The 14,184-nt window shown below is 44.7% G+C and overlaps 1 protein-coding gene across 25 annotated transcripts in view; it reads right to left on the bottom strand.

Annotated features, from left to right (window-relative positions):
• Positions 1–714: 714 nt before the first annotated feature.
• The window catches only part of LOC147011163 (ubiquitin carboxyl-terminal hydrolase 36-like), a 23,600-nt gene continuing 10,130 nt past the window's right edge, over positions 715–14,184 (bottom strand). For 13 of the 25 annotated variants that reach the window (XM_085860462.1, XM_085860464.1, XM_085860466.1 and 10 more), the window contains 6 exons: positions 9,305–9,407; positions 9,020–9,087; positions 6,799–6,973; positions 6,547–6,589; positions 5,743–5,909; positions 715–5,609 (listed from right to left, as the gene is read on the bottom strand). In XM_085860462.1, coding sequence (XP_085716588.1) covers positions 5,760–5,909; positions 6,547–6,589; positions 6,799–6,973; positions 9,020–9,087; positions 9,305–9,407 — 539 coding nt within the window. In that variant the 3' untranslated portion in view covers positions 715–5,609; positions 5,743–5,759. The other 12 variants (XM_085860457.1, XR_015052559.1, XR_015052558.1 and 9 more) reach the window with 12 other exon arrangements.

Raw genomic sequence — 14,184 nt, 5'->3', positions numbered from 1 at the left:
TCAAGTTAGCACAAATAACACAGGCACCACTCTCATTCTGGGAAAAAGAAGACGAGCAAGAGGAGAGATAAATGGTCAGAATTATGGGGTCTGGATCCTCGTGTAACATACAACTACAATGCTGCTACAAACACAACACATGTTCCCCTCCCATACTAAACGCTCGATTCCCAAGTTTAATTGCACAAGATACAACATAACGACACTAGGGTTTTATGTGCTTTGGTATGCACCACCCCTGGGGGTCTCCGAAATAAGTCCACACTACCCCCTCCCCTGTATCAGCCTCATTCCGAAGCTGCCAGGGACACCGGTATACCCACTTAACACAAGCATCTAACGGATTGGATCCCTGTGTGTGATATTTTGTACATGAAAAACTATTTACATTCATGTCCCCACAAAGAAAAATAGTTAAACCTAATGCGTTGAGTCACTACTACGACTACACACTCACTCAGGGCATGTAACTTATACTCTAAATTCCATTTTTTATCTACACACATATGACCAGGTGGGTTCAACAATTTCAAAACACGCACCACTGTTCAATAATTAAGGTTCTTCAGTGGTGATGTCCAACAGCAGGCCAGCATGGCCACAAATGGTCCCCGGCTGGCAGCAACCCGACGCGTGCTACTCAAATATGGCATGACGAGTCGTCTCAGGAATAGTCTGTGAGTCGGCCTTTGGGTAAGGTGAAAAGGCAAACGTGCAAAGGTAAAAATGAGCAAGGTATACAGGCAAAACCTGGGCCGGCAGGTGTCGCTGGCCGGACTCTTGGTTGATGCGTGTACTCGAACCTTGAGAAAAGCATTTCGTACTGAAAATCAATGTGGTTGCTGAAAGTTCTAAATTCCGCCAGAGATGACAATCAATACGTTGCGGCCTCGTGTTAGCTTGGTGAAGTGGCAGACGAGATGTAATGTGATCAACAGGTAGAATGTGTTTTGAATCCCAGGATTGGTGAAAGACTGCTGTTGGAACCAAACCTTACTTGAACGAAAGCAGTCAACATGGCCCATCAAACTGAATCGGCAACGTTGAATGCTAATGTACCATCCGATTCAGCTTCAGTCCAAAGCGATCAACACCAAACGCGCAATTGCTTCATCATGAACCCGTGCTGCGGACTTTTCATCCACTGAAACCCACTGTACCTGCTTGCAGGTGTGGGTGTTCAAACCACCTTGCAAATGCACCTTCTTGCCCTGCTTCAAAGGTAAAATGAAACGTCTGCGGGAAAGTGGGACACTTCCTTAAAAGTCTGCCATTCTGCCCAGAAAGAGGTACGTGAGGTTGTAGTCCTTGAAGTGACTGTGCTTTACCTGAACGATGCTCTCCCTACCAAAGATAAAATTATCTGTAAGGTACAAATCAAAGCACCTGCTGGGCATACCTGTAATGTGGAGCTCATCGGTAATACTGGTACCTCTGTCTTTAGTCTGCCAGAACAGCAGTACCAGAGACATTTTGCTGACTGATCTTTGACGGAGTCTTGCGTTAAATTAGTCAAGTGCTCCAAAGATGACTTACCCGTCCTGGAGGTGCCTACATGCCACTGTTTATTCGTCAAGCTGTTACAGCTCCAGCCACATGCAACATAGTCAAGTTGACCTCACCACTGCTAGGAATGGACTTCATTCAAGATTTACAGTGTCACATTGTAGGAGATTCTGCACTGACTTTGGAGCAAAAACGAACCATTTCTGTGCTAGAAACACATGTGGATTCTGTGACACCCATAGGGTGTAGAAAGGAGTTCATGCAGAAGGTTAAAGTCCAAAACAATACCGCTCCTGTACAACAAAAATTGCGATGGCTTCCACTCTGAGACAAGCTGAAACAATTGCTGGAGGTGGGCATTATTGAGAAAGTTGATGCATCTTCCTGAGTATCTCCAACAGGGGGATTCAGATGTGTATCAATTGGTGGGAGCGCAACAATGGAATGATTGTGGACCATCATCCATTGGCTCACATGGAGGTACTTTTTGCTGAGCTGAGAGGCGCAACAGTTTAAAAAAAAAAAAATTAATCAACTTGCTGCTTTCGACGTTCCTTCCCTGCACTCCTTTGTGGAAATTACCTATTGGTACAGTAAATTCCTACCTAACTATGCGACGGTTGTCGAACCGCAGCGTGTAATGCTTACGTCTGGGACCGACTAAAAATCGCTTGATCAAACTGCTGTCCTTGTGTACCGAACTGGTCAACCTGGTGCATGAAAGTCTTCAGGGCATTGTGCGCATGAAACAGCGCCTCCACGACCGAAATTGGTGGCCGAAGATGGATAGCCTTGTGCAGTCCATGATATCAGCATCTTGCTCGTCGTGTCCACTGAACGACAAAACCGCTGGAGTTCTGTGTGGAGAATGATCTCGCAATTGCAACCACATGGCTCAAACCACCCAAGCGTAGACTGCACACGTGGGCAACGTAGAAATCAGATTGACTGCATTCGAATCAGCAGAAGATGAAGTGCTGTGCAATTTGCCAATACTCTGCCAGGTGCAGACTGTGGACACAGACCATGAACTCCTTGTGCAAAACACCGAGTCAAATTGAGAAAGGTGAAAAAATAATAATCAAATACTCCGACTACATATGACCTTGAAAACATATCTAAACAAGAAAAAGGGCAGAGATTGCAGACACTCACCAGGACTTGTTTTGTGTGTTGTGTTGTTTGGTGTTTGTGTATTGGTGTGTTACATAATTAATAAGAGACATAATTAGAACTGCCACTTTATAAATGCTGGCAGTGATGACTGGTTCAGCAATTTCAGAGATTTTTGAAGGTTTTATTAATTTATTTATTTTTAAACAATATGACTGCTGAATCACATGACCGATGAAGTCATCAAAAAAAAATTGGTGGACCATTTTATCCCAAGATGACCCTCAAAGACTTTCATACTGATCAGATGTTGCATTCCACATACGCAATTATGACGTCATAATGAAGGCACCTATGACAACATTTTTAAAAATCAAAAAAATAATCACACTCATTCCCCCATGAGGAGTACTTGCCGTGTGCCAAGTTTAAATTTTTTTCTTGCTGCGGTTTCAGAGATATAGAGGTCCAAAGTTTTTCGGTTTTTCCAACATGGCTGCCACACCACGTGACATATGACGTCATAATTATCATTGAAACATTCTACATTAGTAGCAGCACCAATGGTGAGAATTTTGACTCAATCCAACAAGCGTTGCGGAGGACGCGAAAGTTCTTTGCGGACAAACGGACCCAAATGCAATACCCTCTCCTTCGGCGAGGGTAACGAAAATCCATCACGGAACATTTTAGCAGCATGCATTCCATAAACGTTTTCATACCTTAACAAAAAAAAGGAAGAAAGATTCTTGTTGTTAAAAAGTACATGTGGGGGGGGGGAGGGTTACGGTCCATCTCAAGGGCTTACACATGACCCACCAGCACACATGGATTTTCATTGACAGCTGCTCAACACCTGCAGGTCACGATCTTGCACGTCATGGAATCAACAATAATCTAAGGAGTGGATAGTGATGGTCTCGATGGGGCATCGTAAAAATAAAAAAGGATGATCTGGGTACACTCGATTCATCTTCTAAAATTAGTTTCCAGTTGGCAATGCTGTGGAAGCACAATTGTATAAACATGATACGACACTGGCACAACACGAACCCCGGACCAATGGGAGGCGAGACGTCTCAGACGGCGATCCTTCCCCCGACACCCCATCCCGCAGGAGAAATGCCACATAAGAAACGCCAGGGCCTTGGAAAGGGAGTCAGCGTCAGTGTCAGAGTCAGCGTCAGGGTTGAGCGATCGGGTTTGAGGTGCTGGAGATCGACTCGTCTGGTCTGGTCGGCTTGGCAGTGCTTGGTCGTCTCTCCTCTCGTTCCACCTGGCGTCCGATGCTTTTCCTCTGTCCCTGGTGTTTGGAGTGGCATCGTGTTACGGGTTTGAGTCCCGTCGAGCCGGATCATCGAAGACCACACGAGGTGGACAGGTCCAAGGGCAGGATCTGGTCTCCAGCTCCCTGTCCTTGAGCTGGAAGACTTCAATAAAGACCATTGGGGTCCGTTTCTGTGTCTGTGTGTGGGCCCGTCTTTAAGTAGCAACTGTTAAGTGCCTTGTACATTATTTGCATTTCATTTCTATTAGTCGTGATAACTCTGCTTCTTATGTGCTCCCCTCCTTCCCCACCTATTATAAATAAACTCATGTGTTCAATGTATCAGTTCGTTTTGTGTTTCCTTCCATTGGTTTAACATGGTGCGTGTTGGAGAATTAGCCAGGCTCTTGCCGCTGTAAAGGGACATTTGGACCGACCAAAGCTCTGTGACCGTCCGCTCGGGTCGCACACGGTTCGAGTACGCTAGCGTCTCGTTCCGTACGAGCATTGTCGAGGGTGAATTTCCCCGGTAGTTGGACGACGTGGGTATTTAGGGAAATTGAAATTGGCAATCGACCCTACCCCACGTGGTCGACCTATTGGCGAACTTCGGTCCGATAAGGGACCCGTCGGCTCCGGAGTTATCCGGGGTGATGACCTATACATTTCGGGTGATCGGTGGAGCCGACTGTACTGCTCCATCTGGTGGTCGTGCTCGTCGCCGATACCCGGCCCTGCAACAATATTACTATCCTCTTGTGCTAAATCAAGTACTCTTAACACATCCATATTCACGCCTCATGTAAACTACCAATTATATATGCTTGCTTCAAGGCCTTAAACATGCCTTTACGACGTGTAGAAGTTTCTTGTCATTGAAACGCTTGTAATTACTTTTTGATCGCACGCATTAGATAATCACTCTTCCATGATTGGTGATTAACTTTGAATGGGTGACCATCAGATTAGTGATTCTACAAGTGATGAACACATTTGGTAAATTTGGCCCACCATAAATCGACCTGGAAGATCACAGTACAGTTTTACAAAAAAATCTACATTTGTCTACACATTAATAACTCTTATTTCAGTCTGTTTGGTCATTAAGTCTGTGGTTTAACATTGGAGAGTGAACATAAGTGTTCACCCAGTTAAAGGTATAAATTGTTTAAAAAGAAAGAAAAAATATGAAACATTGTCATTGGTTCTTTCAGTCAGCCAATGGACTTATTGATTGTCTCTAAAACTAAAGAAGTGCTTCTAGCAAATCAAGTAAATGGTGATCGAAACAGAAAGTCACAGGAACAGGAGAGTGGCAATGAAGCAGTTCAAGAAAGGGGGTGGGAGAATGTGGGGTGAGAGGGGGTTAAAGAAGATGGAATGGGACAGGAGTTTATTCAAAAATAAAATCTGTATTTATAGATAATATATTGTATTTAGTGATCTCGTTAGAAACAGGACTCACAGCTCGGGGCTCGAGATACCAGATCCCACTTCATCATCAGGGTGACGCACCCTCTTGGTGCCTTCACAATCATCGTCGCAGTCATCTTGTCTTTGTCTTTTCTTTCTAGAAGCCTTGCTCGTGCCACAACACAGTGGTGCATGTGCTGGCACCACTGGCAAAGCGCTGCTCTTTCCCGTATGATGGTCATGCAGACACCTCGATAAATATTCGGTATCAATCTTGCAACGAGGTTTGGCTCTGGCTTGTTTGTTACTCCTGAAGACACATGGGACATTAAAGGCAGGGCGAAAGAACCGCAATGATCTGTGTAACATTGAAGCAACAGCACATTGCCAACAGCAACTTAAAGGTGCATGACGACAACAAGACATCATTCAGACAGACTTACCACTTTAGATCCCCATGCTACATCTCAACACTGTCTGATGGTTCTGTATTTTCACCACCAGCTGAACAACTGTAGAACAAGAGGTATGCCTTTGCAAGCAACACCTCTCTCAATTCCACTTGCTTGACGACAGAGTCATTCATTTTATACCAGCTGCCGTTGCTGGCCTGCCAGGAGGCACACACAATTGTTAGCATTTCATTACGAGACAGAAACACAAGAAATGTAAGAACATTCATACATTCGAAGTTCACCATTCAGTGACCTTAAGACTCTCCAAGCTGATCCAGCTCGAGTCTGCGAGAGACCATAATGTACCACTTATCATTTAATATGGAGACTAAAAATACCAGGTTTTGGCAGGAGTTCACAATTTCAATCACAGTGTCCAAAAATATTGTGTTCTGGTGCACCGTCCAAACTCCTGCCTGGATTGCTCCCTTAAAGACAATGGCAACCCACCCAATGAATTACTGGCAAATGAGAATATACTTTGGCAGCAACGAGGTTCCTCTCCAGGTGGATGGGACAAAGGACGAGGATCAACCAGCTTGCTTAATATGAACTCTGGTGAAATATCTGAGGGGAAAAAGCAAGTATCGTATATATTGGACACCCGGCTTAATATTCCTTATGATATAAATGGACTTGTATTGATTGGTTGCTGTTAAATGCTTTGGAGAAAATAAAAATAAATTTAAATCATGTAACTTGGACAAAGTGCGAGCCGAGGCCTGCAAGGCTTCCCCAAACCCAGTCTGAGACAAAGAAACAATGCAGAAAATGATCACATGGATCACTGACCTTAACGTAACTGTAATAGTGCCCTTGCCAAGTGCTTGTACCACTGTGCACAAGGACAACAAACAGGTTGTAATCAATGGCAGGGCCGTGGATAATTTCTTTTTATCAACGAGCCGCAGCGCTGAGTGCTGTGCTGCCGCTCGCTGCGCTTTCCATTTGGAAAGATGGTTTTCATGTGCTCGCAAATTCAGATGGGAACTAAAGTCCTGAAGCCATGGTATGTGAGAACAATTATTGATGGGTGACGCTCACTGCGTGGTGTTTTCTCGGATTTCGCTTATGGGGAGTTGGACCAAGGAGAGGGGCCATACAGGGGCAAGACCAAACAGTGCTGGTGAGTCCACTGAAACGCCGAAGTGTGACGATGAGGACATTTGGAGGGCTCTCGATTGTGGATGTGAGTGCAGCAGGCTTCTTTGCGTTACACCTGAAAATAATCAACAGATTTTTGGTTAAACATGACCATAAAATTTGAACACACATCATTGAGCTTTGTAATGGAGAAAATATGCGGAGATGTCAGCAATCACTTGAGCCAAGTCTCAAGTCTTTGAGGGCAAGTCTGAAGTCAAGTCTCAAGTCACTGTGGTATTACTTCAACTTGTGTCATGTTGCACATTTACTTATAAACCTTGAAGTATAAGCTATCAAGGAATGAAGACACAAAGCTATGTTCTGAAAAGCTGTTTAACTCGTCTTTATTTGTCAACTTCATGCAGTGGACATTTTTTGTTTTATTCCCAGCAAAAATACATTTATTTTAAATTTACTTCTCATATCTTGTGTACGTACTTGAACACATGTCCGTGAGACTAGACAGTAACCTCAGCTTATGTTTAAATGGTTGAAGCGTAGAACCAAAGCATGCAATGCGGAACAGGAAAGGCTATTTTAATAATTCACATGAATATTTATTATGTATGTTAAAATGAAACGTATAATCAGGAAGAAAAGTGTTGATTCACGAAGGGGCAGGACGCCAGAGAATTAGGAAGGGGGTGGGATGCCGTGAAAGCAGAAAGATGGTGAGACACGAGAAAATGAAATGTATTAACTATTCACTTCAATTTTTGTTGTGATATAATTGACAATTATTGACAAAGTTGTGATACAATTTACAATCATTGACAAAATTGTGATACAATTTATAATTATTGACAAAGTCGTGATACAATTTACAATTATTGACAAAGTCGTGATACAATCTACAATTATTGACAAAGTCGAAATACAATCTACAATTATTGACAAAGTTATGATACAATTTACAATTATTGACAAAGTCGTGATATAATTTATAATTATTGACAAAGTCGTGATATAATTTACAATCATTGACAAAGTTGTGATACAATCTACAATTATTGACAAAGTCGTCATATAATATATAATTATTGAGAAAGTCGTGATATAATTTACAATTATTGACAAAAGTAGTGATATAATTTAAAATTATTGACAAAGTCGTGATATAATTTACAATCATTGACAAAGTCGTGATACAATCTACAATTATTGACAAAGTCATCATATAATATATAATTATTGACAAAGTCGTGATATAATTTACAATTATTGACAAAAGTCATGATATAATTTACAATTATTGACAAAGTCATCATATAATATATAATTATTGACAAAGTCGTGATATAGTTTACAATCATTGACGAAGTTTAAATTATAATCCAAGTCAAATGAAATTTAAATCACAAAATCATTTTATCGGGCCAGGACGTGCACGGGGCCAAGTTTCCCCGATTTGACACGAATGTTGACATGTTTGAATAAAGTTTTGCTTTTGTTGGTAAGACTGGTGCTTGCCATTTGGACAGGGTGTGTGTGCTCTGTGCTGTCTGGAGAGTGGACACTCCCTTCAACCTTAGTGGTGAACGGTATGCAGCCCGTCGGCCGTAGCGTAAGCACTTGTTTCGTACAAGGTAGGCCGATATGTCGCCATTGACCAAAATGTGCATGCCGTTTCACCCACCTTGAGGCTCCTTTAATTTGTTAATTATCAAATGATTTAATCTATCAGCACAAACCCTGAACAGGAAGTGAAGTGGAAAATATAAAACAAATATTCCAAAGCAAAGCATGAAATTCCAACCTCGACATCCAGAATAAGATCCATCATATCCTCGTGTCTGTTTTTCTCCGTGCCGCAACGCAGACATTTCACTGAAAGAGGAATACAGGTGCACTCATTGAGAGCAGATGTGTATTCCAATCTACTTTTTGAGTTTTTTTTAACATTATTTGTTTGTAAATTTAAGATGATTGTGAAAACTTGTAAGTTATGCATAGGTAGTCATCCTCATCCTGATACTCTTCATAAATGAAGTCATCAAATGCTCAACTAACCTTTCCCATTTGCTCACAAACCATAAAATTTGATCAAACATCATGAATTTCACCCCTGGGAGCAAAGTCCCAACCAAAACATTTTGTTACATTCATTTTAAGAGCTCACCCTGAGATTGGAGGAAGCCTCCAAATACCTCCTTGATCGCCAAGGTTGAAGTGGTAAACTGATAGCATCTGCAATGATAAACAAAACAAAGACAAATATTTCAACACTTCGTAACTGAGGATGGAGTATAATTATAACTTTCTGCGACAGATTGAATCGATAAGATAATTTCAGACCGACCAACTATACAATAATGCACTAAACATTGTAAAGCTTGGGTGAGTAAAAGTTGATCTCAAAAACAAAAAAAAATGATGCACATTGAAGAGACCATAAAACCCTCACCCAGGATGTTCTTGAAGATTGCCTTCTTCCATTGCACACAGCAGACATCTGAGGAATTGGTGAGCATCCTCCTGGTTGCCGTAAACAAAGCCGTCTGAAATCCCTGAAACCATTCAAACAACAGTTCATCAAAACGGTGATGAAAATCAATTTGTATAAATTTACTTAAATGAGACGTCAGAGATGTTGTAGTTTACATTTGGCCAGGCTACAACAAACACAGCAAATCATTGATTGGTCTCCACATCACGGATGGATGCACAATACCAAAGCTTTAATACATTTTAACCAAATATGGTCGACTTCTCTGATTACAAGGGGCAGCCATCATCAAATCTACTAATACAACTACTTCGATGGGACAAATAAATGCCACATTTTGTGAGGTTGGCCAAGGAGGAAATTTGGCCCAAGTCCCTCAAGAAATGTCTGGCCAGGCCCGACATTTAACTCGAGCTAGTTTGGGTAGGTGTGCCAGTTCAAATGGAGTTCAATTTGGGGTCAGTCAGGGTGGAAGGAACAACTCATCTTTTCTTGGTCAAATCACATCCTGGGATATTTAATGTCAACCAATACCAGCAGACGGAACACCTGGCTTTACGTCCATCCAAAGGACGATGCACGATGCAAAAACGTTACAAAATGCTTTTTACTTTTATTGACACAGAAAACAACTCTTGGCATGGATAAGTGTATGATCGGAGGAAATGTGCAATTTGATGTGGAATTCTGTCTGCATGTTTGGAAATCTCTGGAAAATCCTCATTTCTTTGCTGATGACTTCACCCTCTGCCGTACCATCTGTCATCCCTCAGATCGGCAAGCAGTAGCCTCTTCACTCTCCGCAGATCTGGATAAAATCACAAGCTGGACGAACATATGGAACATGTCTTTCAATCCTGTCAAATCTCACACTCTCACTGTCCATCCATCCATTGGGGCCATACTCTGTGCAGAGCATTGGTGTTGCCTAAGCAGTCTCCTTGGCTATTGGGTACACCCCTGGACAGGATGCCACTCCGACAGAGGATACCAGCAAGCTGGCACTCATTTTGCCAACCTCGGAAGGATGACAGGCTGAGTCAATCCCACATGGTATTAATTCAACAGCCGAGTGGGATTTCAACTCAGGTTCTGAGGATCTCAAGTCCACCACCCTAACTATTAAGCCAACACAGGCATACTCTCACTATGTCTCTCTGAAAGGACCTTCTGGAAACCCCCCCCCACCCTCCACCTCCCCCCCCCCTCATCTACTTTCTCAACAATGCTCTTGAAGAAGTCCTTTCAATCAAGCTTCTGGGTTTCACCATCTGCCATGATGTTTCCTGGGAAAGCCACATTTCCAAGCAGGCCTCCAAAGCCAGTCGCCGACTGGGCATCCTCCGTCATGCACAGTCCTTCCCTGGCACACCTGAGTACCTGAACACATACAAAGTTTTCATCCGCAACCTGATGGAGTACTGCTCTCCCATCTAGGCCAGTGCTCCCGCCTCTCACCTTTCTCGGCTTCACGCTGTGGAAACCACGGCATTTAGGATCATTGGTATCTCCCATGATGAGTCTGAGTTTGGGTCTCTCACTCTCTCAATGCAGGCAGGTCAGTGGTCTTTCTCTCTTCTCCCGTTTCCTCTCTGGCCACCCCCCTCCACCCCCAGCCCTGTCTGATATTGTTGTGGGCCGGGGTTCGGTGGCGATAAACGACCACTAGGGGGAGCAGTAGGGTCGTCTCCACCAAACACCCCGGAATTTAGGTCGTGACTCTCGGATAACTCCGAAGGTCACGGGTCACTTAAGGACCGTGCTCGCCAATTCTCTGACGGCGTGGGGTAGGGTTAATAGCCAAATTTCAATATACCTAAGTACCCACGTCGTCAAATTACCAGAGAAGTCACACCCTCAACGGACTCTGTCGAACCGGGTTGCTCTAGCGACCTCGGTCCGGTGTAACCGAGCGGAATTACCAAAGTCCGTCGGTCCAAACGACAACTTACAGCCCAATCGGCTTACTGGCTCTCAAGCACGAACCGTGCTGGGTCAATAATAGAAAGCACAACAACGAGCTGGTACATTGAACGATTGGGGAGTTTATTTATAATGGAGCAGGGGAGCACAAAAAGAGCAGAGTTAAACTGACTATCAAGAAGGAATGCAAGTAATGTACAAGGCACTTAAACAATTGCTACTTATAGACTGGGCCCACAGACACACACGCACACACCCAAAATAAATGGTGGCCACGGCCTTTATTTGGCCCTTCAGCTCGGGAGGGAAGGCGAGCTGAGGGCAAGAATCTGCACTTGCACCTGTTCGCCTCGTGCGGTCTGGTCGAGCTTGTCCGGTGGCGGGACTCGAAGCCACCGCCTCAACGCAGCACCAAGCACCAGGGACAAAGGATAGAGCGACGGACGCCAGCCAGCACGAAGGCGGACAAGGTGAGAGATGATGAGGAGATAGGCGATCAAGGCCGAAAAAGCTTCCACACGGATCAGACGACACCAGGCGAGGCACACCCAGACAGCCAGACAGAATGCGCCGATCACTCTACCTCTCCCGAGGTGAGAGGGATTTCTTCCCTGGCCACTCGCCTCCTGATTGGAAGGTTGCGTCGCGCGATTCGCTGGCCGTCGCTCATTGGACAGGCCCACGGTAGGCGGGGCAACTCCCACCCTTCTGGGTGGAGTCCCAATCTGAGGCGATTGTAGTTCCGCCTACCTCCTCACCTAAGACCACGTGCGTAATGGCGACCGAGGTTGAGTGAGGGATGGTGCCGCTGTTGTTGTTGTAAAAAAAAAACCCTGACTAAAAAATAAACCCGCAGCACACACATGAAATTCCCATTGGACATAAGGGACGGGACCCTAACTATAAACACATACTTATTGAAATAACTGAACTGCGGGGGCTGCTGACTGTCTGTGTCCAAAGGGCTTCCATATCCGTAACACTATCCCCCCCCCCCCATTCTATAGACTCGTCCTGAGTCGTAAATTTTCGTCTGCCATGTAGGTATAGGTTTTTGCCTTAGTACGTTTTACCTACGGATCCATTTGAATACATGTCCCAAAAATAAATAACCTGGTGCGCTGCGTAACTAAACTATCAGACTCACACAGACAACTTAACTAAGATTGCTAGCGCTAAGACAAACACACAGGTGGGTTGCAAAACTTATTTACATTTTTAACTATTTGCACTAACCATGGCCCAGGACCTGTTATCTCTAGAAGGAAGGCACAACAAAGTCAACAGTTTGTGGCTTGATTGGAGTCTCTGGCACAGGAGAATGGATGGAGATGGATGGATGCAAAACACAAATGAACGCATGGGCTGCTCACATGCAGTCCTCGTGTATGGCTGCCTGCAGGGCAGTCCTTGCAAACACACTGAAGAGATGGTCCTGGCGCACATGATTGAGATGGTGACACAGGGGCAATGCAAACAAGGGCAAGCAGGCATGGGGTCAAGGCAAAGGCAGGCAACAAGGCATGACAAACGCGAACCAGCAGATGCAGCACAACAGGCCGGCATAGGAAGCTGGCCGGCCTCTGGTCTGGTCCATGAGGTTCTGTGGAGGGAGTGCGGTGGTGCCGGCCGCTCCAAAAACGGGCTCGGACCTAACCTACTGTCTCCCCCCAATCTATCGCCTTTGCCTGTCTTTGTCCATACCCACTTCCTTAGTTTGCAACAACAAAATTTCGACTTCCCCCTATTTATTTTTTTATTTTTTCTTTATAATTGCTTGTCCCTTACCCCCTTACTGTCTGTGTCTGGCTAACCTATCCTACCTGCCTACTCCCAACCCCTAAGATCCTTCTTCAGGGGAATAAGGAAGAGACAGGTGGATCTGTCTCGAGGCCCAATGGAGCCTCAGAATAACCTCCACAGAGTTCAGCAATCTTCCCACAGTGAGTCCAGCGACCTACGGAGAGCGAAGGGATGGATGGTGCGAAGGGGTACATTTCCTATCGATCCTGGCATTTATTAAACTTTAAACTATCCCCGGGGCTTTTCAACACGCCTGTCTCTTTAAACTATTGGGTGTAGAAACCATGATTCCCGTCGCCTGTTTTGGTGTCCATTATCAATTTGGGCCCTGTCCGCAAATTTTCTCTCGTGTCCTTGCACAATTTCGTGGCTAGGCAGCGTGGCTCAACTGGCAGGGACTTCCGTCTACCGAACTCAAACTACGGAACCCCCGGGCCCTGAGGCTGTCTCCGAGCCTACCTATTCTGTATGAACGCGGGGAGTGCCCTTCCTGGCTACTCCACCATATATGCCCATGTGGCATTTCTGGTGCCCCGGGTCCCTTTCCGAGGGTCACCCGTGCCCATTCCACTATCCTGGTCGCTTGGACCCATGGCCTACTCTGGCTGACTTCTCCGTGCCCGGGGTGCCCTCTACTCAGTCCTCCCCTTTCCACAGCCACGCTCCCAGCCGGTCAATGGACTCCTGCACCCTTCAAAAAGGTTTCATGCCTTCTTTCAACACCAACAACAAAACGACATCCGATTGGTTAATTTAACTAACCCACTAACTAGCATTACACTAATCCCGGATTCCCTTTGGTGGGATTCACTCCTCCCCCCAATCATTCAATCGCACGATGCATTCCACATTCACTCTGCTCACACATTCGGGCCCGCTGACCCATATTCATTCATTATGTTTCTTTCGTTTCTTTTTTCAACACACTCTAACTACGTCCCCCTAACTAGCTCATGCCCCCTCGTCATCCCTTATTTTAATTCACGTTCCATTTAACTCTACTGCTAAGCTATGTCTCCACTACACATTCCATGTCCGTCCGTGTCTCCCAAAATCAATTTCTAAATCTAACTTAAATTCCCACTAACTGGTTCCATGGGCCCCATGAGGTA

The sequence above is a fragment of the Eptatretus burgeri genome, chromosome 16, assembly GCF_056783735.1.
Source record: "Eptatretus burgeri isolate ZD-2024b chromosome 16, Ebu_testis_v1, whole genome shotgun sequence".
Lineage (NCBI taxonomy): Eukaryota > Metazoa > Chordata > Myxini > Myxiniformes > Myxinidae > Eptatretus > Eptatretus burgeri.
Note: the sequence above shows the minus strand (reverse complement) of the source record. Positions and strands in the feature narration are given on the sequence as shown.